General features: G+C 56.5%; 2 protein-coding genes across 17 annotated transcripts in view; both read right to left on the bottom strand.

Annotated features, from left to right (window-relative positions):
- MCF2L (MCF.2 cell line derived transforming sequence like) overlaps positions 1-4273 on the bottom strand; it is a 200882-nt gene extending 196609 nt beyond the window's left edge. For both annotated transcript variants that reach the window (XM_032246269.1, XM_032246279.1), the window contains exon 1: positions 4171-4273. The gene's annotated coding sequence lies outside the window, so the exon portion shown is untranslated. The remainder of the gene's footprint in view (positions 1-4170) is intronic.
- A 7512-nt stretch (positions 4274-11785) lies between these two features.
- ATP11A (ATPase phospholipid transporting 11A) overlaps positions 11786-25356 on the bottom strand; it is a 179599-nt gene continuing 166028 nt past the window's right edge. For 2 of the 15 annotated variants that reach the window (XM_032246259.1, XM_032246263.1), the window contains 5 exons: positions 24148-24213; positions 22634-22737; positions 20389-20554; positions 17713-17799; positions 14146-14274 (listed from right to left, as the gene is read on the bottom strand). In XM_032246259.1, the coding sequence (XP_032102150.1) occupies positions 17722-17799; positions 20389-20554; positions 22634-22737; positions 24148-24213 (414 nt within the window). In that variant the 3' untranslated portion in view covers positions 14146-14274; positions 17713-17721. Of the gene's footprint in view, positions 14278-15419; positions 15524-16742; positions 17800-20388; positions 20555-22633; positions 22738-23350; positions 24002-24100; positions 24214-25356 lie in introns of those variants that run through there. The other 13 variants (XM_032246250.1, XM_032246252.1, XM_032246251.1 and 10 more) reach the window with 11 other exon arrangements.

Here is a 25356-nt window from a genome sequence, read left to right as displayed (position 1 = left end):
CTGATCCACCACATGGACCCTTTAAGGACGAAGGAGCCTGCCCAGGACAGGGTGATGCAAAACACTTGGGGGACACCGGGGCCACACCCACGCCCCTCACCAGAGAGACTGTGCTTCTCCACCCCGCCTCTTCCCCCAACACACAAGCTCTGAGGGCCTTGACTCCCACACCACAAATATACTCATCCCTCAGTGCTTATCAGGGCATGGGCCTCCAACACCCCACAAACACATCCCTGGTGCTCAACTCATCCCTTTGCTGCTACTGTTCAGAACCTGTTACACGTCCCCGGCTCCCGTGTGGCTTCTCGTGGCCCCGAGAAGCCACCAGCAGCGAAGGCCCAAGGCTGGACCAGAGGCCAGGTCCCCTGGACTTTGTCATCCCAGGCTGAGCAAGGCGCCTTGTGCGCACACACAGAATTAAATCCATCGACAGATGCGGACGCAGTCACGGGCGGCTGGAACTCAGCCCAGCAGCACAGAAGATCCAGGTCAACACAGATTAGGGACTTGTTTGCCGGGTCCTTGTGGCAGACGTCAGCCACGTGCGCAGGAGAAGCAGTGAGCTCGCGGTCACACAGCATGACCTATCCCCCGTCCTGGGCACTGGGCACTAAAGATCCCCGCCGCCGCCACACGGCTTCCACTCACGACACTGTGGCGACAACCACACATCGCCAGTATTAATAATGTGGAGTGGAGGTGGGGGCGGCAGCCCTAGGAAGGTGGAGCTGGGAGAGCTCCCCTAAAGATTGAAGGCTGCAGAGCCCTGGCCCGAGGCTGGGGCTGGCGCTGGGCAGGCCACAGGGCAACTCCAGGGCTGTCTCCGCTGCTGCCGGGTGAGAGGCCAGCTGGGCCTCAGCACAGAGCAGGTGCTGGCTGACACCCCTGACTTCAGCCCTCACCCCAGTCCCCACTGCCAGTCAGCGGCTCCGCCTGCCCTGTGCCCGCCCCACTCCTGTCCGCACTGCCAGTCAGCGCCACCCTCACCCCAGCTCCACCTGCCCTGTGCCCACCCCACTCCTGTCCGCACTGCTAGTCAGCACCGCCCTCACCCCGGCTCCACCTGCCCTGTCTCCACCACCCACCTGGACCCAGAAGTGGGGCTGTCCCCACAGGAGTCAGTCCTGCCTTCCTTCTGCATTTCTCTAATGAATGACAAAACAGAAAAGTGAAGATGGAGACTGCGAAGAAAACATGGTGACCCGCTCTGCCTCCACATCATCACTTTCTTAACAGGTTTGCTTTGATTTCCTTCACCATGATGGAAATTTCAGTAACACTCCTCACTTTCTCAACAGGTGGGGCTGCACGGCCCCCAGTGAGTTACGTCCTGACTTCCATCTGGGGCACCCCACAGCTTCCCAGCTCTGGTTCCAATGGTTGCTGAGCCATCACTATCCCTGCTGTGGAACCCCATGGGGACGATCCTTCAGGTCTCCGAGGAGACCCCGGGCGTGGGTGGGGAGGAGGAGTGGGGCTTCCTGTGAACCTCGCAGAGCCCGCCAGGGCAGCCCCAATGCTCCACTGAATCCAGCTCACGCTGGGCTCCTGACCCTGTGCTCACGATGGTGGCCCTCACAGATGTCCAAGAGCTTCTCGGTGGCCAAACAGTGCTCCGTATCCTACCATGGGCTGGAAGCTCAGAGAGGCTCGAGTTAGGAAGCCAGGAGCGACCCTCATGATGGAGCTTTCCCAAAGGGGGGTGGCCATGAACAGGCCACGTGAGTCAGAGGCCACCAAGGCATCTGCGAAGACTTGAAATTCCCAAAGCGCCACTCTGCTGCCTTCCAGCTGGCTATGCACTAAAGACTGCCGCCCACACTCTGAGCTGGGACCTGTGCTCCGCTGGCCCAGGCTCCTCTCAGAGGGGGGTCTCTTGGCCTGTGTAGCCCCTGACCAGTGCCCTCCTGTGTCCTGAAGGACCCTCCGCAGGAATCCATTGGTGACTCAAGTCTAGAAACACCACTGGCTACATGCAGAAAATGCAGGCCCCTGTCCCGTCTGTGAGGTGGGAAGGGCTGTGGTGAGGTCTAGGAACCTGCGATGTGATGCTGGGGGGGGGGCTCCTGTCACCACGATTCAGCCCAGAGCCGTGCACCTGCCACGTGAGAGTCTCTTGGCGTCCTTGGGAGCCAGTGCCCAGTGAGGCAGGGTGGGCCGAACAGAAAGCTGGCTGCACACAGAACATGGCAACTCTGTCTTTACAGCCACAGTGCTAACCAAGGCTGCTCCAGGAGCCTCCCAAAATGATCCCAAATCAGCTCCACTGGTGACCAAGGCTGCCAGCCAGTCACACCACTCATCCCCTCCAGTCCACTGTCAATCCCAGGCCTTCTCCCACCACATTACAAATGCAATTACACAGCCGGAAAGGCAGGGGCCTCTCCTCTGAAGGGCCTTTCAGCCACCAAGAGGCTGCCTTTCCAAGACAAACATTCAGTCAAAGTCTTCCCTGGGGTCCTCAATGTGAGCAAGGATGCATCTCCAAGGCAGAGCAGACTGGTACCAGCCAGCTAGGGACCAGCTAAAGGGAAACCTCAGCAGGGGGCCTCAGGGGGGAAGTGGAGAAACCTGAGCTCCAGAGAAGCACAGATGTGAAGCCACACATGGCCCCTCTATCTTGCTGCAAATCCTATCACCTTGGTGAGTCTGATGACTGCGCCCCTTCCCCCCGTACCTGGCTGTGCCTGCAGGCCCTGAAGTCAGCACAGACATGGTGGGGTGCCCACCTTCTAATGTTGCAGACCTTTCACGCATTCCAGCAGTTTCCCATGATCTTGGGTTTCACAGCAACTCTGTGGCTCCCAGGGAAGGTGCCTCCCTCATTTCACAGACTGTGGGAGGTTCTGGGGGAAACCCAGCGAGGGAGACATCCGGGCCCCTGCACAGCACTGTGAGCCAGGACCTGGGAGGGTGGGGCTGGCCCCACAGGATGGGGAGGGGCTGAAGGAGGGTCCCCCTTCTCCTGCCTGCCTCACTGCCAGCTCACCCCAGAGTCCTCACCACCCTCCCAGGACTGAGGGCTCTGCAGGCTCTGGGGGTCCTGTCCCCCCAGCTACCCACAGAGGCTGCAGAACTCAGGCAAAGCCTGGGTGTGTACTCAGTTCTCATGACCAGCCTGCGACCCCTTGCCCCACACAGTTTGCAGGTCAGGAGCCCCCCCAGGGCTAGAGGCTCCTCCTCAGCCCCAGCACCCAGTACCCACCTGGTCATGGGGGTCTCCTGCCTGCCAGGGACGGACCGCATGGACACTCCCACGGGCAGCCCTGGGGACCGCACTTGTATTTGTGTGGCCAGCCCTGCCGTCCCCGTGGCCACACATCCTGGGGCCTCCCACGGCCATGCCTCTCGGCACATCCTGCCTGGACAGCCCTGAGCCACCTTAACCCCTTCAGGGTCCCGGATCTGTCGGGGCCACCTGGCCATGCCCCGGGCGGGAGTTTCCAGGGATGAGCCTGCCTGGGCTCTGGAGCCCCCTCTAGCCCAGCCCTCCGGCAGGATCCTATATAAGGGTCTGAAGCCAGGCCAGGGGCCCGCAGCTGGAGAAGAGCCAGAGAGGGCCCACAGCAGCCACGGCAGGTGGAAAGGAGCTCCTGGGAGGAGCCGGCCCAGCCCATGGTGCTCGGCCTTCCCGCCCTCCGCCTGGGGACAGGCAGATGAAAGACGCAGGTGCGGCCGACCCCAGGCTCTCTCCGCTCCAGCCCTGTCCCTAAAAGCCATCCCGGACACTGGTCCCAGCGCCCTGGCAGGAAGGGGTGGGCAGAGCTCCCGGGGTGGCCCTAGGAGGTGCCCACGGGAGCATGGGCAGAAGCCCGCCCCGGGGGTGACACCTGCTGGGTGTGACAGGAGCCCGTGACAATGCGGAGGGAGCCTGGGCGCCTGGATGCTCGCGGGGGCTCCTCCATTCCCATTCCGAGCCCCCCAGACCGGGAGCCTCGAAGTTCCCCAGAGCATGACGCTGGGCCGGGGCCGCGGGGGCCGATCCCAGACCGCCCTGACCGCGAGCCTGGTCCCGGAGTCCGTCCCCAGCATGGCCCAGGGACGCGGGGAGACGACTCCGCCCGCCCGACCCTCCTCCTCCTCCTCCTCCTCCGGCAGCGCCCACCGAGCCCCCTCCCGCCCCGCGCGCCCTCCCCGCCCCGCGCGCCCTCCCCGCCCCGCGCGCACCTGCCTCCCGTGGGGTTGCCCTCCAGCGACCGCCGAGCTCCGCGCCCCGCGCCCCGCGTCCAGCAGGTGTCCGCGCGTCCTGACGCCTCCTCCCCGCGCCGCGCGGACATTGGGCGGGGAGGGAGAAGGGGAGGGGCGGGGCGGGGCGCGGGGAGGGCTGGAGGGGGAGTGGGAGGGGGAGGGGCGAGAGGGGCCCGGAGGCGGAGGCGGAGGAGGGGGCGGGGCGGGGGCCGGAGCCGAGGGCGGCGGGGGAAGGGCGGCGAGGCGGGGCCGTGGGAAGAGCCTCCCCCACCTCTGCACCCCTCCCCTCTCCCCACCCTTTGCTCTCTTCACCTTCCCCCTCTTCCTGCCCCTCCCCCTTGTGCCCGAGACGTGGGGGAAGGGTTCGCCGGAGGTGGGGGGTCGCGACCGGCAGCAGGGGCGCAGCAGGGCGGGGTCGTGGCTATGGGGTGCAGTTCCTGCCACCTGGGGTTACCCTCGCTGCGCCCAGAGGGAACAGAGCTGGACCAGGGAACTGGTTGGAGGTCTTATGGGACCCAGGCCCAACTTCCTTGGGCTAACCTGTAAAGTGGGGTCCCACCTGCCCCCCCGGATCTGAGCCGGCTGGCAGGGAAGTTGTGTCCACTCTGAAGCCCCGCAGGGATCCAGCTGGGATCGCCTACCTGGACTCTTCCCTGCTGCAGCTTCCCAGGAGAAAGCTGGGGCCGCTGGGGTGTGGCCCAGCTGAGTTGACCAGCCTGTGACATCAGATAAGTCACTAACAAACCGTCTGGCCTGTGTTCTCATCTGTGCAGCCGAACCAGAATGTACTTAGCTCCCGGGCACCCTCGGGTCCACGGGTTAGTGCACACAGAGCTCCCAGCAGTACTGCAGAGCAGATGACCAGTTAACTAGGTTAACAGCAGAAATCAGAGCTGCCCAGATATATATCAGAACGGCTAGGGCTTCCCATGTCTCTTTTAGGGTAAAAAGGGACAAGAAGCCACCTCCCTCCCCAGTATTGGAGTGGGTGAGGAGCCTGTGGGTCACAGCACAGGACGCTGTGCCTCTGCCGGGGAGGCCTCACTTTGGTACCCAACAGTGCAGCAGAAGTTTGCAAAAAAAACGGTTAAAGACACCCCCCATTTAATTATTGTGTCTTCCCAGGTTCAGTGAAAACAGTTTATTGAGAACAAAAAAAAACCAAACAAATGTGAAGTGGCATAAAAAGGTGAAAGCACGAAAAATGTGGACCCAGATAGAGACTTTTGCACTTTCAGTTGGAGGTTTAAAATGGCTCCATTTAGTGGGTAAAAGAGGAAGCCTGTGTGAAAGAAATGAACACGAAGCTCTGGCCGGAGGGAGATGACCATTAACAAGGCAGGCAGCGGGAAGTGCGGCCACCACTGTGCCCATTGAGGTGAGAAGGCTGACAGGTGACAGGTGTGTGCTGCAGGCAGGCGGAGTCCGGAGGAGGGTTGGTGGACCATGCCTGGCTGCAGAATTTCTCCTGAGGGGCGCCCACGTGTTCAGGGACTGGGCCCCTGCTCCCTGGAGCAGCAGCAGCAGCAGTGACTGTGCTGGGACCTTGGTCCCTACTCGACCCACAGGGAGTGGCTCCACTGGGGAATCTGCCCTCCCAGCGTGAAGAAGCCCGGCAGAGACCTGTGCAGGGGCAGGAGAGGGGTCCCGGAAGGGCAGAACCTGCCAGCAGGGGCAGGAAAGGGGAGACCAGGCTCCTGGAAGGAGGAGAGTTGATTTGAGAAGGACAGGAAGTTAAACCCAAGGGAACTCCCTCACCCCAGTAAGGTTTCTTCACCTCATTAGCCGCAGGGACAGGAAGGGCTTGTCACTAGCAGTGCATTCGGACTGCAGCAGGCTTTCCTTCTCAAAGGTGCCACAGTTAAAAAGGCCACAGTGGCCACAGGACGTTTCTTACATGGTTGGTTTGGTTGCTTGGTTGGTTTTTTTGGAGACCATGCCCCATTTCTCATGCTGGCATCAAAGACCCTCTGATAACATCACACATTCTGTCATGTTAAATGACAGGCAGGCTGAGTTAAATATCATTTAATTGAGCAGTAAAAGTCCAAAAGGCGGCTGCTCATGGGACCCCACCCTGAGGATCTCCTGCAGGAGGTACAAGCGGACGGCACTGCAGGTGCAGAAAAGGAGGGCACAGGCAGTGACCCCAGCCAGCCACGACCCAGCTTCACATATTCATGCAGGGTGCAGGCTCAAACCCACAGGCCCATGGGCAGCGGGTACCACACTGGAACGTACTTTGCCAGGAAGCAAGGATTTCCTCCTGATATCCTGAAAGGTGCTTCTGCCTGCACACCACAGATGGGCATGGGGCTGGCCCACAGCCCTCGGGGACAGACAGACAGACAGACAGACAAGAAACCAGAACGTCTTCTCCCCATGAAAGCTTTCCACCTTGGCACACAGTAAACCAATGCAGCAAAAATACAGAGGACAAAACCCCAAGATCTGTGTGCCTTCAGAAAAGGCGAGGGCGAATTCTCAAGTGGAGGCGATTCAAGAGGAAATTAATTCAGCCGAGACAAAGGCCCAGAGCAGCGCATCACAGGCTGCCCTTGGCGCCCGGCGTGTTAGGGCTGGGCAAGCCCTTTGTGCTGCACCAGCTTTCACAGCCACAGAAGCCCAGTGGGGCACCAGGAGATCACCCACAGCCACAGAAGCCCAGTGGGGCACCGGGAGATCACCCACAGCCACAGAAGCCCAGTGGGGCACCGGGAGATCACCCACAGCCACAGAAGCCCAGTGGGGCACTGGGAGATCACCGACACAAACGGGTTTCCCCGTCAGGGCAGCAGGAGCAGAGACCTCAGGGAGAACTCCTGCCAGGGGATCCCACAGGAGGTGAGGCCACAGGGAAGACCGGATGGATGCTGTGCTATATAGCACACCTGCCGACTCTGCACGCGTGTCTGGGCTCTGCACATGGAGTGGAGCGAACGGCTGCCACTGTGGATTCCATGAGAGCTGTGTGGCACTTACAGTGAGCTCGGTAGCAGGAACCTGGGAAGCTGTGGCACCCGTGCCCGTGACCCCAAAGGCTGGAATCCTTCCAGGGCCTCTCCTTGTGGTCACTGTGTCCCATAAGCAGTTTAGGAAGATTTATCTGCTTCCAAATTGTTCCAGTTTCTCGACTTAGTGTTTGAAACTTTACCACTGGAGATGAAACACTTTGTGTGAAAGCGTCACTCTCACAGATGTCTGCTTGGGAAAGAAAAGGAGTGACTATATCTTAGGTGGGAAACACCTTTGTGCTTGCCTTACACATCCAAGGAAGGGGCGACCGTGTCCTCTCATTTACCGAGAAAAGACCGTAAGGCCCCCTTGTAAACCTGTGGCTGCCCTGGTTTGTGTCAGAATCCGCCTTTCTGTGTTGGACACTCCGCAGGCAGACTCAGGCCTGGTCCCTCTGGGGTTCTGGGTGGCTGGAGAGAGCAGGACAGGGCTGCCCTGGCCTCCTCCAGCCCCCAAATCTGCACAAACCCTGCCTAGACAAGACAGCGGTACTGCCCCTCCCTCTCGCCCGCCTCCAGAATGAAGGCACGGAGGTCTTGGCTCCGCACTGCACAGGCACCATCCGGCTCTGCCTCAGGGCTCCAGCAGCCTGGGCAGGAGCCCACCGGGACACACCTAAGCTCAAATCCCTCATGGGCCCACGCCTCCCTCCATTCTCCCTGCTCCAGGCACACAGACGCTCCCATTCAGGTCCACATGCAGCACCAATGCTGTGGGGTCTCAGGTGGCCTGTGTGGTTGATGACATTTGCTAAACACCCATAGAGGTCCCCAGTGACTTAGCATCTGCAGCTAATAAGATCTCTGGCACAGGACAGATGGGCCAGCGAGGAGGGCAAGCTTGCACCCCCTTTGGGCTTCCCCAGGAGGCTCTGGCGGGCGGGGAGGGCCAGGCCTCCTCCTCCTCCCCAGGCAGTGGGCGGGGTCACTGGGCATCTCTTGTTCTGTCAAGGGGAGGTGGAGCGAGTATGAGTCACTCATCAGGGCCAGGCCTTCCAGCCCCAGTGCCACCCCTGGGACCAGCCTGCTCTGCTCCTCCCCTCTTGTCCCCACACCCCACAAACTCACAGCAGTATCTGTTTTCCTGCTACAAGAGGAAGAGACGGTTGTGGGGAAGATGGCTTGAGGGTGAGGAGCTGGAGAGGTGAAGGTAAGCCCACATTAAGATGCTGAGAATCCAAGAGCGAGAGAAAAGCATTTTGGAGAACATCCAGGGAGGCTGCATTCACCTGAGGGCGCTTCCCCAGTGCTGCCTGTGTGCTGCGTGCAAAAAGTGGCCCCTGACTTTGTGGTGTTCAGGAGCCGGGAAAACCTCCATGGTTAGAATTCCAGCCTTTGAGGTGGGGCCCGCTGACCCCTCCTGGAGGTGTTTCCCAGGCGGCCCTGAGCTGAGACTCTGTGGGAAGCGTGGGAAGCAGGTGACTGGGCAGGGAGCGGAGGTATGGCCAGGCGGGACTTAGGCAGGCACCGTCCAGTAGGGACAGTCCAGGATTCACACGACGGCCCCTCTCCGGGCGCCCCAATGGAGCCAGGATCTCAGGAGCTGGAAGCTGGTGGTGTCTTGAAGTTGGAGTTTCCAGACAAGGCACAGGACTGCAGAGTATGACACAGGCAGGGCGGGACTGAGAGAGGGCGAGGTCAGGGTTGGGGCAAGGCCATGGCCTCAGAGGCCAAGGGGCATTATGGGGGCTCTGTGGCAGCACCCAGAATTCTGCCAGTGTTGGGAGGGGCAGGGGGCAGGAAATTGCCCTCCACTTCAGAGTGGGCAAAGCTGGGTTTGGCTGACAGCCCAGGGGGCTGAAGGGCCTGAGGTTTGGTCAAGAGGAAGGGAGAAGTGGGATAGAAGGGGGCGCCTAGACCCCAGGAACGAGGTGGCAGGCAGGGGCTTGGTGGAGATCAGTCAGGGAGGAGCTAAGAGCCGGGACGAACCAGAAGGCTGGGAAGCCCAGTCCTGAGTTTCCCTTTCTGTGCGGCCCTGGCGTCCAGGGCGGTCAGCACCCAGGACACCTGGTGTCTCTGTGGGGGGTGGCGGCCGAGGGAACAGCCAGGGAGGGCCCACAGCACTCACACCGCGCTCTTCACCTCCGGCCCACACAGAAGCACGCTCAGAAAGCGTTCTTACTATACTGTTTCTACTGGCAGAAAATGTACAGGCCACTTGTGTGATTTCATTTATGAAGAAACTGAAGCAGATTTTTATTCTTTATTGCAAGCAGATTCAGGTCTCCTGCTTAGATAATCTAGAGAAAAGTCCAATATAATATTATCAAGTCAGTTTATCTACAGAAATAAAAGTTAAAAACAGGAGCATACAAAATAAACTTTACAGAAATGTTATATTTGGTTTAAGTCACAATTTAATTTTTCAAAGCAGATTAATGAATTAACAGTTAAATGTTACTGTGTGAAGGCTGATTTATGTTAAATGCACCTACTATGTTCAATAATTTAAAAATAAACTCCAGTATTTATGATGATGACAACTATGGATACCATTCATGTTAAATACATTTTTGAACACCTTCTTTTATTACATTACATAATGAATAGACATTTTAAATGGTAATGCAGACATTATAATTTTAAGTCAGACACAATATATGCATATTAAATTCTGTATACTTTGATAAGGTAAAAAATAAAGCTATATAAATTGATCTTTAGATTTTTTTTCTGCAAAAGTAGAATCATACTTTCATGACACTTCTAACATCCCCATCAAAGCTGCTTATAGACACAAAATGAGAACCATTTTCGTTCAAGTTCACCCACCTTTAGCTAAAAATAAAAAAAAACATTGCATTTGCCAACTGATAGTTTTCCTGTTTTTAAAGTTACAAATGGGTAGCTTCCTAAAGAAATGTAGGATGCAAGGACCTGCACATCAAGCTGTTAGACACCGAGTTGTCAAATAAATAACAGTAAGATTAAATAAAAGTGGTTGCATTATTCAACACGAGTCAGTGCAAAACACATGAACAGAGTGGTCTGAAGGAGGAGGCTGGAGGTTTCCTGCTATGGCACTGGACCCTGGGCCGAGGCTCAATTCAGTGGAGTCACAACAGCAAGTCTAAACATGTGTTTCAACGCTCCGCAAGCCGAATGGTCACCGTGTGGGAGAGGCTGCCCGTGTCTGGCCTCCTCCCTCAAGGCTGTGTGGCCTGCTTGTTCGCCGTGTCTGCTCAGACACAGGCTGGGTTGATTGGGGCTTGAAGAGGCTGTGGCCCTGCCCAGCTGGCTTGTGGCAGGCTGGCCATGCTCCCTGATGTGTCAGGGATGAGGTGTGGCGTTGGTGCAGCAGTCCTGCTGTGGCCGCCTGGTTTAGGGCTGAGCTGAGGGGACGTTTCATCTTGTGGGGCTGGACCTCCCTGAAGGGGAAAGGGCCTTGTCCAGGGCACCAAGCATTGCTCACAGAGCAGCTGTGTAAGTGAAGCTGCAGCTTCACCCCCGGGGCCTGCTCTGCAAAACCCAGACATTCTACCAGGAGGAGGGCTCTTCATCACATGGAGGCATGGGGTAGGGTCCAGGGAGCCCCATCTTCCCACACCTGGCCAGAGGCCCCTCACAGGGCCCTCAGGAAGGAGGAAGAATGCAGTGTGGGACACCAGGCGGGGGTGCATGTGTTTGTGGCACATGTGTGTATGCATTCATGTGTGCACATGTGTGCATGTATGTATACATGCATGTGCATACATGTATGTATTCATGAGTGCAGGAGCCTGCATGTCTGGGGATGTATGCATGTGCATGTACATGTGTAGGAGCTCACGTGTGCACACGTGTGTTTACATGCCTTGGAACTCATGTCTGTGGTGTGTGTACACGTGCTTGTGTGTGGGAGCTTGCACATGTGTTTGTAGTGAATGTACATGTGTGTGTATGCATGTGTACAGGTATAAAAACTCATACGTATTTCTGGTGTGCATAGGCGTGTGAGAGCAGCCCGTAGGAGCTTGGACATACGTGCTTAATGTACATGCATGTGTACTCACGCGTCCATGTGTAGGAACTTAGCTTGTTTGTGGTGTGTGTGCATGCATGCATTGTGTGTGTAGGAGCTTTCATGTGCCTGTGGTCTGTGTACACCTATGCATGGATTGCCTATGTGTGTAGGTCACACATGCTTTTGTGGTGTCTGTACGTGTGTGTATACATGTAGGAGCTCACACACATTTGTCGGTACACATTTGTGTGCATGCATGCCTGTAGGGGCTTGCACGCCTGTGTCCATGTGCATGTGTATGCATGTGTTCCTGTGTGCAAGCCTGCATGTGTACATGGCTGTGGGCGAAATGGAGCCAAAGCGAAGGGAACTCATGTGCAGCGGGCCCGCCTGTGTGTATATGAGACACACGGTGTGTGGCCGGGACTGGGTGTGGAGCAGCAACCGTGTATCTGACCAACATGCTGAGTTACAAGTTGGTAATTTATTAACATGTGCAGCAGCGAGTAAGATTTTTAAAAACAAAGTGCTTAAAGTTGACATTACTTGCTTCAAAGTTAGTTTAAGGCAAGTAAATACTAACTACTGTGAGGTGGAAAACTGCGTGGAGTCACCGAGGGTCTTCCCGTCCTTTTTCGTCTCGTGCCGCTTGTCTATTTCGAATTATCAGGCACATTCATTTAGTAATTTCCCAAGCAGTTTTTAAAAAGATGTTTGGGAGTGTGTAAAAGTTTAGTGACTGTCACACTAAGACTTGTTGTCAGAGGTACGTGGTGACTAACTCGACAAGCAGAACTGGGCCCCAGCTTACTAACCCTTCACGTGAGAATCTTCTACTTTTAAGGCTGAAGGATGGAAATTAACAAAACATAGAAAGCAGATGAACCTGCAATGAATTGTAAAGAAAAAACGCAGCAAATTATCGTACCTTAAATATGCTGTTCAACTAATCACCGCCACCAGAAATGCCAAGAAAGGAAGAGGTGTGCGTAGAGACTAAAATCAAACCTGGAAATTCACATTCATCAGAGATTGGAACATTCAGTCAATAGTCTCCCCAGAATCTAAATGTAAAGTGGCCAAAATTTCATAAACTTAAAAAGGAAAGCTTTAAAAACATAGTTTTAAAATTAGACCATATGTTAAATAAATGAATAAAAGTGATATAAACAGCTATGAAAATACTTCAGTGCAAAGGCAATTTTAAGATTTCTAAAAAAATACATTACAAATAATTTGTTAACTGAACATACAGAGAACCTGTCTCCCTACAGGTATTACATTTATACCCATGTTGGGCTCTTAAAAAGGGCTGTAAAAATGCACACACCATTGTTTGTGGGGTGGCGTGGGCAGGGCTGCCTAGCCAGGGCGGCCGCACACGGACCTCGGGGCGGGACGGCCCCTCGAGACAGCGTGGAGTTCTCCGCATTCTGTCTGCTCAAGCCAGCTGCTCACTACCCTAATCTTTGGTGTGGTGTTTGTCGCCTTAGTTCATCCCAGCCACTGTGTTCACCGTTCTTACCGTTGATTTATCCTCTAGTTCAAATAAATATTTTCTAGGTAAAAGATTATACAATCAAATGGTGAAATTTGAGCTTCCAAAAACACCTACTGTCAAGCACCTCGGAACCGCCCTGGGCTTCCCCTGCCGCAGCCCCGTTTCCCGGCGTGGTGCGTGCGTGCGGGCGTGAGGACGGCTCCTGCGCATCCGATGGTGCTTTCCCAAAAGGCAGCAGTTTCAGCGACTGAAGTTGGATTCCACACTGAAATGTCTTCTTTAAGGACCATTAAGGCTACGGAAAGGTTTCTAGAAATAGAAATGCCGGTATAGAGAGCAACAGGGACTTCCTATGACAGCAGCCGTTGGGTTGCTAATCCACCCAGAGCAGAGCGGAATGGAATCCTATGAGGAAGGAGAGCCCTGCGTGGGGATGTGGGGACGCGGGGACAAGGGGGCGCAGGGAGGCAGAGCCCGGCAGGCAGGGGCGCAGTGCTGCCTGTTGGGATTGACCCCCTTCCTGTGGGCCGCCCCCATCAGCCCGAGACAGGTTCTGGGGCATGAACACCACCTTGGTGGTCACCCCTCCATGGGGACAGAGGATGTCTGCCCATCACGGCAAAGTATCTGTCCCCCTGTCCCTTGCACCCATGAAATCAACATTCTCCCATAAAAGTGGTGAGGGTGGGCTGACGGCTCCACGCTCAGGCAAGTGGCCGACGGACATCCTGGCGTTTCTGCTGCAGGGCCGGGAGCTGCTGGCGTGGCCCTGTCCTCCCACGCGGCACTGCTTTCTTCAGGAGCCTGCCAGTGATGGGAAGAGACCGCAACTCAGCCAGCCTGACACACAGGGCAGGCGGGCTCAGCCTTAACTGCGGGGAAACACCCCCAGATGAGCAGGGCACAGCCTTGCGTCAGTGGGGATGATAGTGTCCCAGTGACCTGGCCCTTCCCACAACAAGAGCATTGAGGGTTCTTGGGTAAAGGACGTACTGCTACAGCTTCACCTTGCCCTACGGAGGGCATGGGTGGCGGCCAGACAAGCAGGACACAGCAGTGGGCAGCGTCCACACGTGGGCCACCACAGGTCCCTGGATGGCTCTTCTCTCCCAGTGACAGCAAAGGCTGATGACGGCAGGTGGGTGAAGACACAGGCCTGGGGGCACAGCCTCTTCTTGACAGCGTGCAGGGTGGGCCAGCAGAATGTCCCTTCTGAGTTGAGCTGAATGCCCGGAGGCCACCACTGTGGCTGAACCACCACAGCGCTAGTCCAGATGGCCAACGGCCACGCTTGAGGCAAGGCCTGTGGCCCCTCCTTGCCTGCTGGGGGCCAGGAAGAGGCACAAGCACAGTCTCCACCGGCTTGGGGTCGCCCATCACACGAGCATTCCCACGAGGGACCCAGGGCAGCCGTGCCTTGGGCTGGAACTGTAGCAGTGATGGGAACAGCTGGGGGTGGGTGGGGGCTCCGCGGACACCTTCCCCTTCCAGACCGCGAGCGTCACCCGCTGAGGCCTGGAGCCGCTCCAGGCAGCCGAGGGACAGGTGCTCTGGTAGCCTGGGCTCTGCAGAGAGGCAAGAGGGGTGAATTCTGAGTCTCGGTCCCAAGGCTGTGCGCACCCATTCTGCTGAGAGAGTGAGAGACACACGGTCAGTGTGGGGGATCCCCATGGGGCTGCCCGAGTCACTCTGGGACACATTCGTGACCGTCACCTCCTGCGGGAACTGCTAGACTCAACTCAGGACACGGCCTCATCCTGAGGGCATTTCAGGTAGGATCCACCCCCCACCTACCACCCCCAGAGACGCCACACAGAGGAAGGGGGTCTCTGCGTAGGAACGAGCACCTCTCCTTTTCAGTACTAACAGAGCACCGTCCTCCCGTGCCACCATCCCATGGAAGAACCCAGGGGCCCCAAGGATACAGGCCATGGACAGGAAACCCATGGGCCTCCTCCCTGTAGCTGGCGTCCTGTGCAGTGAAAGCTCAAATGCCGTCCCATACCCAGAGACCCTCGGACATAAGAGCTCACTCACTGCCCCAGAGAGGGGAGGCCCCACCCCACAGGGACCAGGCTGGTGTCGTGCTGGATGTGTCTGGCTTGTGTCCCCTCAGCTTGCTGCCTTGGGTGTCACCACACGGATGGGGCCTGCATGGCTTCTTACTGACAGCCCATCGGGGCCCTGGATGTGCACAGGCGTGGGGAGCAGCAGGAGGCCGGCAGCATGCACCATCTGTTGGGGGGTCGTCCCCAGGTCAGCCCACTCTCAGACCAAGGGCAATGGTGGAAACGCCAGCAGGAGCAGGTGTCTTCACGGCCTCCACGGCTGCCAGACAGGTGACAAGCTACGTGCTCTGGCTGGCCTGCCTAGGTCCAGGTTCCACAGGAATCATGCAATATCCACATGTGATTTCAAAGCAGCCTCCTTCCTGTGAGGCCTTTTAAATAAAGCTGTTTCTCCCAAAAGACCAGGATGATATCTGATGTTGCTGGGCCTGCTCAGGCTGCGTGGCGTGCACGTGGGGTGTGTGTGCACCTGTGTGCATATACATCTGTGTGTGTGTGCACAGCACGTTCCATGTGGAGTCAGCGTGCCCTCAGGCGTGCCACTTACCTGGGACAGCAAACACATGTGTGTGTAAAGAGGGCTGCTCTTTTTCACTGTGAACCTTTGTTATCAAAGACAGCACAGCACAACACAGCAAAACTTTGGAGGAAAACAGGTCTGAGTCACAACACACGGGCGGCGTCCAGTGGCCGCACGTTACCTAGCATGGAGCTAACTGCGCCGTGGCCGCCGTAGGAGATCCTTCAGGAGGGGCCTGTCGCTGCTCTGTGCGGCCTGGACCGGAGCCTTGTGCTTCGCGCCCCTCTGCAAGGCGAGGAAAGACACTGAGCAGTGCCACCCGACACGGGCCACGTGGGGCTGCTGAGTTGCCACCCATGGGCACCAGGAGCACCCTGGCCTCTGCCTGCACCACCTGTGGGCCCCAGCAGGAGGCGGCTCTGAGCCCGTTAAAGTCTGCACGGGATGTCATGGAGCGGCCAGGGCAAGGGCTCGGGGCCTCTCCAGGAAAACAGACGCTGTCCCAGCAGGGCCGCTCCCATGGGGAGCCCAAGCCCAGAACGGAGGCAGCCGAGGCAGAAGGTCTGAGTCCCTCAGCTGGAAGGTCCATGGGCACCTCTGGAATCCTGAAGCCACACATCTGGCCACACGCCCGCTTCCACGGCAGCCAGCCAGCCCCAGGAGCCGCTCTGCCAGGGCCCTGCGGCCGTGTGTCCTGAGGCTGACGTGCTCAGAGAGCTCCACTGAGATCCTGCAGCCAAGGCTTAGTCTATTCAAAGAATAAGGAAAGCGCAGGAGCTGAAGAACCGCAGGTCCGTGTGGGCAAATGTCCAGGCGAGGAGAAGCAGGAAACAAAGGCTGAGGCTGTCAGCCTTCCCAGGGACAGTGATGGAGAAGTGAACTGCATGCAGACAGGTACACAGAGGGATGCCAGCACCGACTTATATATGTGAGCTGCACATATATAACGCATACACCTGATGCCCGCAACGTTTTTCTTTTCCGTAGGAGCAGGTTAAAAGGAAGCCATCCTTCTGAAGGCCCGCGTGAGGACTGCTGACATGTCTATTCCTCCAAAGTTTTGCAGAACGCGGGTGGTCTCAGCACCACAGTGTATCCTGTGCGCGCTGGCCCTGCCTGCAGGGGTCATGCTGGGGCTCCAGGCCTCGCAGGGGCCAGGACAACCTCCGTGCCGTGGTCTCTAAGCAGCCGGGCTCAGCTTCTGCACGTGCTCAGAAGCAAATCAGCCCCCAGCGAACTTCAGCGATAGTGATAATGTTTATTTTTATTCCAGAGTTGGTGTGATTTACTCAGTTTCTGAAGGACCTCCTATGATTAAAGTGCTCCTAGTAATTTCATCCTAAATGTTTTCAAGTATGAAAACGGTGAGATGAAATTCTGTAATTTAATCTAACAAATTCTAATGACATTAAATTAGAAAAATTTTGATTCCTATTAATTCCTTGGACTTAAAAAAGGACCATGTTGCCAGTTAAAAATAGAGTTTAAAATATATAGAAGATGATGCTATTAAAGGAAAAAAAGCCTTTTTCTGCTCTGGGCATTTTTCTAAGCTGCATTTGGTAAAACAGTAATACCAGGTATGTATTTCCAAAGCATCACTGATTCTGTGCATGCGTGAACAAAGGGTGGGACGGGAAGGGTCCCCACAGGCGTTCCCACAGTGCCCCAAGCACACGGCACAGGAGCACATGGCTGAAAGACAGAAGGCAGCTTGACGATGCGTGGCCCCTGCAGTCTGCACCCTGACAAGGGCTCTGACCACGGACGCCACCACAGGGAAGTGGCGTGTGAACACCTCTGCATTGCCCTGAAGGGCCAGGATGGCCATTTTTAAGGCAAATTATTAATAAAAGGCATTTTAAAAAAACAATGAAGTCTTCATTTAAAGAAACGTAAAAAGGGGATTTGGTCAAACATTTGACACCAAACACTTCTGTCCCCGTCTCCAACTGTGTGGCTCAGCCTGGCTCCCCTTTTCTGAAATATGCATGGGTCCTGAGCATACCATGTGATGCTAGCTGCCTCAAGTCTTTCCAGCTGCAGAATGGGCACAGAAGTGGGTGCATGAGGGAGGAGGCCTGGTGGTCCCTGCTCTGCAGGCTGCGGAGGGAAAAGTGTGCTGAGCTCAGGGCCTGGGTGACCACACCTTCCTGCCTAGGGACCCCTCTGACACCTGTGTGACGGATCATATGGCCGGTCTCACTGTCAGCTGTGTCTGAGCCTTCACGGGTGGGGTCTCGGGCTGTGTGGACGGATGCTGAGGGAGAAACCCTGGTTACGTGTGACTGATGGAAAACATAGCCCACCATCAGTCTGAAGGTGAAGTGGTGGTGGGCTTCCCGAAGTGGGGTGCTGTGCCTGGCGGCTGGCGGACGCTGCGCTAGAGCGTGTGGACTCGGGGCTCTGGGATGGGCGTAGCCTGCTGCCCCAGGTCTACTGTCCCAAGCGCACGGAAGGCAGGGGAGTATCACCTTGTTCCGTCAGAAACTCAGGCTGCTGGAAGTCTGAGAAAGCATAAAGATGGTTGACTGCTCGACAGAAAGGCACTGGCTCTTAGTCTGAGTCCCGAGGTCAGTGGCCACACACAGGGGCGTGTGAACAAGGTGTGGGAGTTTAGACAAAGCAGTCAGAAGACGAAAGAAAACAGGACGGAAAGAGAAACAAGAGACAGAGCGGAGTTAGTCAGAGGCTCACCACCACATGCACGTTTACCTGGCCACTCTGGACAGACACCGGTGCCCCCGCCACAGCCTGCCAGCCCCCCACCCCCGGCTTTATGCCTCCTGCAGGTCCCTGTGTGGTTTTCCCTAAGGGTTGCTGGGGCCCTTGTGGGAAGCCAAGACCCACAGCAGAATAGGGGCTCCTAAACGAAGGGTGGGACAGGGAGGGTCCCGACGGACATTCCCACAGTGCCCTTGAGGCCCACCCACCCTGGGGACAGGCTGCAGAGCGGAAGGCCTGTGGTCAGATGCGCCCGGGGCATGGCTCTCAGCAGCCCCGACTCTGGAGGCTGCATGAACACTGTCATGAAGGGCCCAGAGTCCTGGGGGAGAGGCTCTCCTAACCACCCGCGTTCACCTCCTGTGTGCTCGGGTGTCTCTGACCAAGCACCACTGCATCCACGAGCGCCCCGGGGCCAGGGAGGGCTGAAACTCTCATAAACCCCCACTGCTGTGGCCACAGCTGGGGGCCCAGAGGACACCCCCAAGCTGTACCTGCTCACTCTCGGTGTCAGACGCCAGCCCTGCTGCCTCCTCTGTGCCCGGTGTCCTCGTGACCTGTCTGCCACGTCCCCGTGTATGGGGTGTGGTTATGACATGTGTCCCGTGCGCAGAGCCCTGTCATAACATGTGTGCCCGCTGTGGAGCTGCACGGCTGAAGAGCTCAAGAGCCAAGGACCATGCTTCGAGAACAGCGCCGTCGGACAACTACTTCCGAGGCCATCGCAGGGCTGGGCAGTGGCTGCTTGTGCCAGCAAGTTTCCCTGAAGCCCTGGGGGCCATGGAGTCTCAGCCCGGGCCCCAGCTCCTGCCCCACTGGCTGGTCACAGGCAGGGCTCCCCTCCCCGCACAGGGGTCCCTCGGTGGGACTGTCTTAGAGGCAGCTGACGTGTGCATTTCCTGCCTGTGGTCCCCGAGGCAGTGGAGCTGTGTGCGGACATCTTCACTATGCTGAGAGGGGGTTTCCTCACTGTGAGCTTCGCTCGCTCTGATTTTACAAACTGTGGCAGGGGGCGTGAAGGAGGGAGTGCCAGGAACTGGCGGCATCGGTTTCAGCATTTCCGATCGGCACCACCAACCCAAGGAAGCTTTCAAGCCAGGATCCCATCCTGACTGCTGGAGGGGGGGTGCGTGGGGCTGTGCTCCTGAGGGGGGCGGCTTGTCTTCCCTCCCAGCTGGGAGCCAGGCCCCGGGTGTCTGAGCTGCAGGAGTGAGTCAGGGCTGGGGACCCAGAACGCCCTTGTTCCCTGTCTTCTTCCCACCTGCGCCGCTGTGTCCGACCTGGGCAGCCTCACACCCTGCAGGAGTGGCCACTGCCGGGGCCTCCCCACCCCTCATTTCCCCACAGGGTTTCTGCCCTGCCCAGTCCAGGGCCCCACCTCAAAGGGCAATTAGAAATTTTGGGGAATAGGCCAGGTGCAGTGGCTCACACCTGTAATTCCAGCACTTTGGGAAGCTGAGGCAGGCAGATCACAAGGTCAAGAGATTGAGACCATCCTGGCCAACATAGTGAAACCCTGTCTCAACTAAAATACAAAAATTAGCTGGGTGTGGTGGCGCACGCCTGTAGTCCCAGCTACTCAGGAGGCTGAGGCAGGAGAATTGCTTGGAGCTGGGAGGCGGAGGTTGCAGGGAGCCAAGGTCGCACCACTGCTCACCAGCCTGGCGCCTGGCAAAAGAGCGAGACTCTGTCTCAAAAAAAAAAAAAAAAAAAAAAATTGAGGGGAATGCAACTTGAAAACCTGCATTGTTAACAGAGTCCTGTGACAGGTGCAGTGGCCCTCTGCGGGCAGGCAGGCTTCTTGGGACAGCAGCAGAAGACACGGCCACTGCCCCTGATTTAGGGTTGGGCTGTCCCCCAACTCCAGGCCTGAGCTTGAAGCCAGAGCCCAGCTGCTGCAAAGGATGGGGGGCCGGGGGCCGAGCCCTCACACCTGTGGAACCCTGCACCTGGGCGGGGGGCACTCAGCATTGTCACGTCTTCCCCGGACCCAGAATTCTGCTTGTGGCTAAAACTTGCGAGTGTGGAAAATAGGCAGCTCCACCAATACCAGAATTTCCTGAGATAAATGCTTCCATTTCCAGCCAAATTCACCATCCTTAAAAACCATGTAACTCAACGTTTAAACTAATGATTAATCTTAAAAGCCTTGCATTTACATAAAATAATTTGCCTTTTGTATGAATCTTTTTCTCTTATTTGTGTCTTATTTCAGATGACTGTTTAGGCTGCAACATAAACATCAGTCATATCAAATTTCCCTGACGTTTAACATCATGCGTCACTGGGAATCTCATTAGTGATACTTGGACTGGTCATATTTTCATGAAACCCAAACCTTTCACGCTATCCCTCAAAATGGTCCTCTCCCAGTCCTAAGGCCAGGGCACTGAGGCACCCCTGCCCCGGCCGGGGACGCTGCATACCTGGACTCTCTCCGTTGCCGTCGGCCACAGCTGCCGGCACAGCACTTTCTTGAGAACGTCGGGAAGGAGGCTGACAGTCACCAGCAGCACGATGGCCAGCCAGGCGGGCCCGCTGGACAGCATCTGGATAAACACGTAGTACATCCTCTGGTAGTTGAGGAACGGCCTGAGGGGCAGGGAAGAGAAGCCGCAGGTGAGGCCTGTGCTCCCCGGGGACGGCCTCTTTACTCTGGAAGGGGTCGTTTTTCTTGGGAGTTTGCACTTTTGTCAGTCAGAGGTTCCTTGGAAAGCCATGTAGCCTGCTCTGAATTTATCACGTAAAAAATGAATGTAGAACCTCCCGGCAATGCTGGGGTAAGAGGAACGAGAGGAGGAATTCTGTGACATCATTTCAAAGGGAAAACAGAAGTCTCTGAAGTTCAGTTTCACAGAAGCAAAAAGAAGGGGACTGAAACGGGGATGTTTTTCTATCCTGACGCCTCGGCCATCAGATGGGAAGGGTGTGCTGAGCGCTGGCCGTCAAAACAGAGCGGGCAATGACGCCCTCCCCGGAAGGAGGACAATTCAAAGATGATGTCTTCATCGGGCTCCTTGAGCTGGCAAGGAAGTGGGACCGGTGACCCCACAGCCAGCCCGAGCCCACAGAGCCACTTCTATCTGTGCCTCCTGGGAAGGATTCCCACTCGCCTTCCACATCCCCAGGCACCACGGACAGTGGCAGAGACACAGAGATGGGGCCCAACCCAGGAAGCACAGTGAACTGGGGTGTGGACCACGTAGGGAAACAGGAGCACGGGTGGTGGGTGACGGGGGGACGAGGAGCTGCTGGCAGGCCTGGGACGGGGCTGCGGGCACCCATGCGGTGCTGGTGGCGGGCAGGAGGATGGGTCTTGTCGCCAAGCGGGGGTGACGTGGCGAGCTCCCAGCACATCAGAGACTCGGGGTCAGTGTTTTAGGGAACGAAGCAAGAGGCCAGGGCTCTACCCAGGCGGACGGGCCGTGGCCCCTTGGCTCCAAAGCCCAGGAGCAGTCAGAGAGGTTTTGGGATGGAATCTTCTTACTCAGCCACGGCCTTCGGGGCTGCTAGAATGCTGGGCTCTCTGAGGCAGAGGCCCAGCCGGGCTCGCTTGAGCCGGGCGGGCTTCTCTGGGGCAGGCAGGTGACTGGAGTCCTTGAAGCTCGGCTCTCATCTCTGGGACTGTGTAATGCAACCCGGGGCCACCAGGGGCCGCGGGCTGAACGAGAGAATCTGGAGGGACGCTTCCTGAGCTGAGAATCCCGCCCAGGTCAGCGGTCCTGAGGGTTTCCCTGGCCCCAGGTCTGCAGAGGGCTGTGGCCGAGGCTGTGGTGCTGGGGCTGAGATTGGGATCCAGTCTGGGGCCACCACCCAGCGTCATTTCCTGGTTTCCCGTGACAGTCTCTGGACTGACCACCCTGCCTATATTGCTCTCACCAGCTCAACATGCAGCCACCGTGGGGTTTTTAAAACAGCCGCCCAACTCTGCTGGGCTCTGCCCACAGCCCTCCAATGACTCGAATGACCACGGCAGCCTCAAGCCAGGATCCCCACGGCCGGCAGTCCAGGAGGCTACCCTGCCTGCTCTGCACTGGCCCCGGCCCCTCTCCACTGGCCATGGCTCCCACTGACTGAGGACCCCAGCCCCTGCCCAGGCCTGCGCCCCTCCTGCTGCTCCACCAAACCAGAAGCTCCCCTGGGAGTCAGGCTGCCGTGGGCAAGGTCTGGCCCTGCCACGCATATGCCCGGGCCCATCTTGTCTGTGGTGTGCCAGGATGGAGTGAGACGGGACCTGTCAAACACCTGGCCGGCGCCTCGTGGTGGGAGGCAGTTTGCAGCTGGGATTTGCTGTGATGATGGTGCCCTTGGTCCAGGTTTCAGTTTAAATGATGACTTTTTCTGAGTAGTCATCTCTAGCCTTTCAATCTGACACAGGTCCCCTGGTGTAGAATCCTGGTCTGTTCCTCCACAGAACCAGGTAGCATCTCTCTCCTCCTGCAGGTGCAGGTCACAGGAGCAAGACTCCCCCCCGGGTCTTGCCCCCAACTGTATCCTAGGACCCCACATGATGCCCACCATACAGCAGGTATTCAACGAACACTCGCCCCAACCAGCAGCCTTGCTGGAAAATGCGTCTTCAACCCCTGATTAAAAAATACTGCAGGACGATTGAGGTAGTAACAATCATGTGATAGTTACCAGATTATCAGCCATTTATCAGATATTTACCAGATCACTCCTCCCCAGAGAAGTGAAAAGACAATGTAGAACAGCAGTGACCCCCAGATGACAAAATGGTTGATCCAAGTCCAGTAGTGTGTGTCTAATGCAAGCTAAAAGGAAAAAAAAAAAAAAGGCAGTGAATGGTGTCATCTGAGTAGTCAGGATCGGTGACAGCAGAGAGAGCTGGGGTGACGAGAAATGAAACCAAACAGGAGACCCAGCAATGGCGACTCAATACCCATACAAAACCTCTCAGGAAGGCAAAAGCACACCTCACACAGCCTGTGGAGGGGGAGGGGGGAGCAGTGGTGATGCCACAGTCCAGGATTTGGGGGAAAGGGCCGTGGATCATCTCCCAGATGAGGGCGTCGGGGCCATGGATTAAGGCGTTTACATCACCACCGAAGAAAGTCACTTCGGACTAAGGTGTTGTTTATGCCACTACCTAAGAAAGTTGCTTTTAAAAATGTGAGTCTCTCTCTCTGTCGCCCATGCTGGAATGCAGTGGTGCAATCTCAGCTCATGCAATCTCTGCCTCCCGGGTTCAAGCACTTCTCCTGCCTCAGCCTCCCAAGTAGCTGGATTACAGGCGTGCACCACTGCGCCTGGCTAATTTTTGTATTTTTGGTAGAGACATGGCCATGTCGCCATGTTGGCCAGGCTGGTCTCCAACTCCTGACCTCAGGTGATCCACCTGCCTCAGCTTCCCAAAGTGCTGGGATTATAGGCATAAGCCACTGTGTCCGGCAGAAAGTTAGTTTAGATTCGGGTGTTGTTTATATCACTATCTAAAAAAAAATCACTTTAGTAATGTTTTGGTATCACTTTTTAAGACTCAGTCTGATAGGTTTTGAGATTTCACAATGATATATTCTGTATAGAATTTCACTGGATTTTTAAAAGAGTGAAATTTTCCAAAATACATTAATTTGTTCCAATTAAAATGTATTTTGATGGCGCTGGGGGGAGGGCTACTTGCCACTGAAAAGAATTCTAGCCTGAATTCTTTCACCAAGAGGCGGCGCTCTCCTGAGGTTTCCTTGGACATAGCTCTGGGGTTCGCACACGGGGTGGCCGAGTGTGTTACTTGTCTAAACAGCAGGATGAGGATGCCCAGGGGTGCCGCAGGAGTTGGCCTGGGCTGGGTGCAGGGCGGCTTCCAGCCTTAGTACGGAGTTCTAATTCAGAGAGCTTAGAGGGGTGAGGCCTACACAGCAGTGACTCACTGTGGCCGGGGGGGGATGTGAGCATCAGAACACTCACCTTTGGTGTGACTGACAGCAGGGATTCCCTGTGGCTGGGGGGGACGTGAGTGTGGGAGCACTTACCTTTGGTGTGACTGAGCCTGGGAGCACTCACCTTTAGTGTGACTGACAGCAGGATTCCCTGTGGCTGGGGGGGACGTGAGTGTGGGAGCACTCACCTTTATTGTGACTGAGAGCAGGGATTCCCTGTGGCTGGGGGGGGATGTGAGTGTGGGAGCACTCACCTTTAGTGTGACTGAGCCTGGGAGCACTCACCTTTAGTGTGACCGTGAACACCATCACAGTGAACACCAGCGTCCCAAACGTCCAGTTTCCAAATATCTGTTTGGGGAAAATAGTCCAAGTCATCTTGTTTTTATGTAGAGTTTTAGAAAATACATCTCATTTTTCTTGCTTGCCAACACTTCAAACCCCAAAGACATGAGAACTACGTTTTCTTATTATCATGTAAAAGACGATGCAACAGACCCTGCTTCTGGGGCACGGCAGGACACCCCAGTTTCCCGGCTGCGGCTTCCACCACCAGTCTGTGGCTCAGTGAGGGGCTCAGAGCCCCCTATCCGGAACTTTCTGCGCGCTCTTGACACCGGCCCTGCTCAACGCTCTCAGCCACAACAGATGTCGGTTGGTCCCAACGTCTCAAACTAAGCACAGAAACTCCCTCACAGCTGCCATTTAAACATCCATAATGCGAACCTGGGGCCTGCGAACCTCCTTTTTCTGTTTTGTGCTTTATGTAGAAGAGACAGACGCCTGATTACCCAGCCACACTGCACAGGTTTCAGGAACAGTCTTGTACATTTGTGTCTGTTCCCTTCTGAACTCAGCTCAGACTCCTGCCTCCTGTGGAAGAACAGTGGCTGGAATGTTCTGTGAGTGAATGATCAGGGAAAACAGCCAGCACCCACGCAGAGGTGGAAGCACGGGGGCTTCTCAAGGGAGAATCTCCATCAGGAAGGGAAGACAAGTAGGCAGGCAGGATGGAGCTGGACAGAGGCTGCCCTGCATGTGGCCAGAACCACAGATCCACCAACAGCACACCCAGCAGGCCGCGGAGGAGGGAAGGCCAGCAGGACCCACTGGCTGGCAACACAGCAGGATGCAGAGGGCACCGAGGTTTAGGGAAGCACAGACACAGACAGGCCCTGAAGGATGGCACAGTGGACCTCTGAGGACCACACGCCCAGCCCGTGAGGACGGCACAGTAGACGCTGAGGACCACACGCCCAGCCCGTGAGGACAGCACAGTGGACCCCTGAGGACCATACGCCTAGCCCGTGAGGATGGCACAGTGGACCCCTGAGGACCACACGCCCAGCCCATGTGGATGGCACAGTGGACCCCTGAGGACTACACACCCAGCCCGTGAGGATGGCACAGTGGAACTTTGAGGACCACACGCCCAGCCTGTGAGGATGGCACAGTGGACCCCTGAGGACCACACGCCCAGCCCGTGAGGACGGC

This window comes from Sapajus apella, unplaced genomic scaffold (assembly GCF_009761245.1).
Source record: "Sapajus apella isolate SASKATOON/1434 unplaced genomic scaffold, GSC_monkey_1.0 scaffold60, whole genome shotgun sequence".
In the NCBI taxonomy this organism is placed as follows: domain Eukaryota; kingdom Metazoa; phylum Chordata; class Mammalia; order Primates; family Cebidae; genus Sapajus; species Sapajus apella.
The sequence above is the reverse complement of the archived record's forward strand: the minus strand, read 5'-3'. Positions and strand labels throughout refer to the sequence as shown.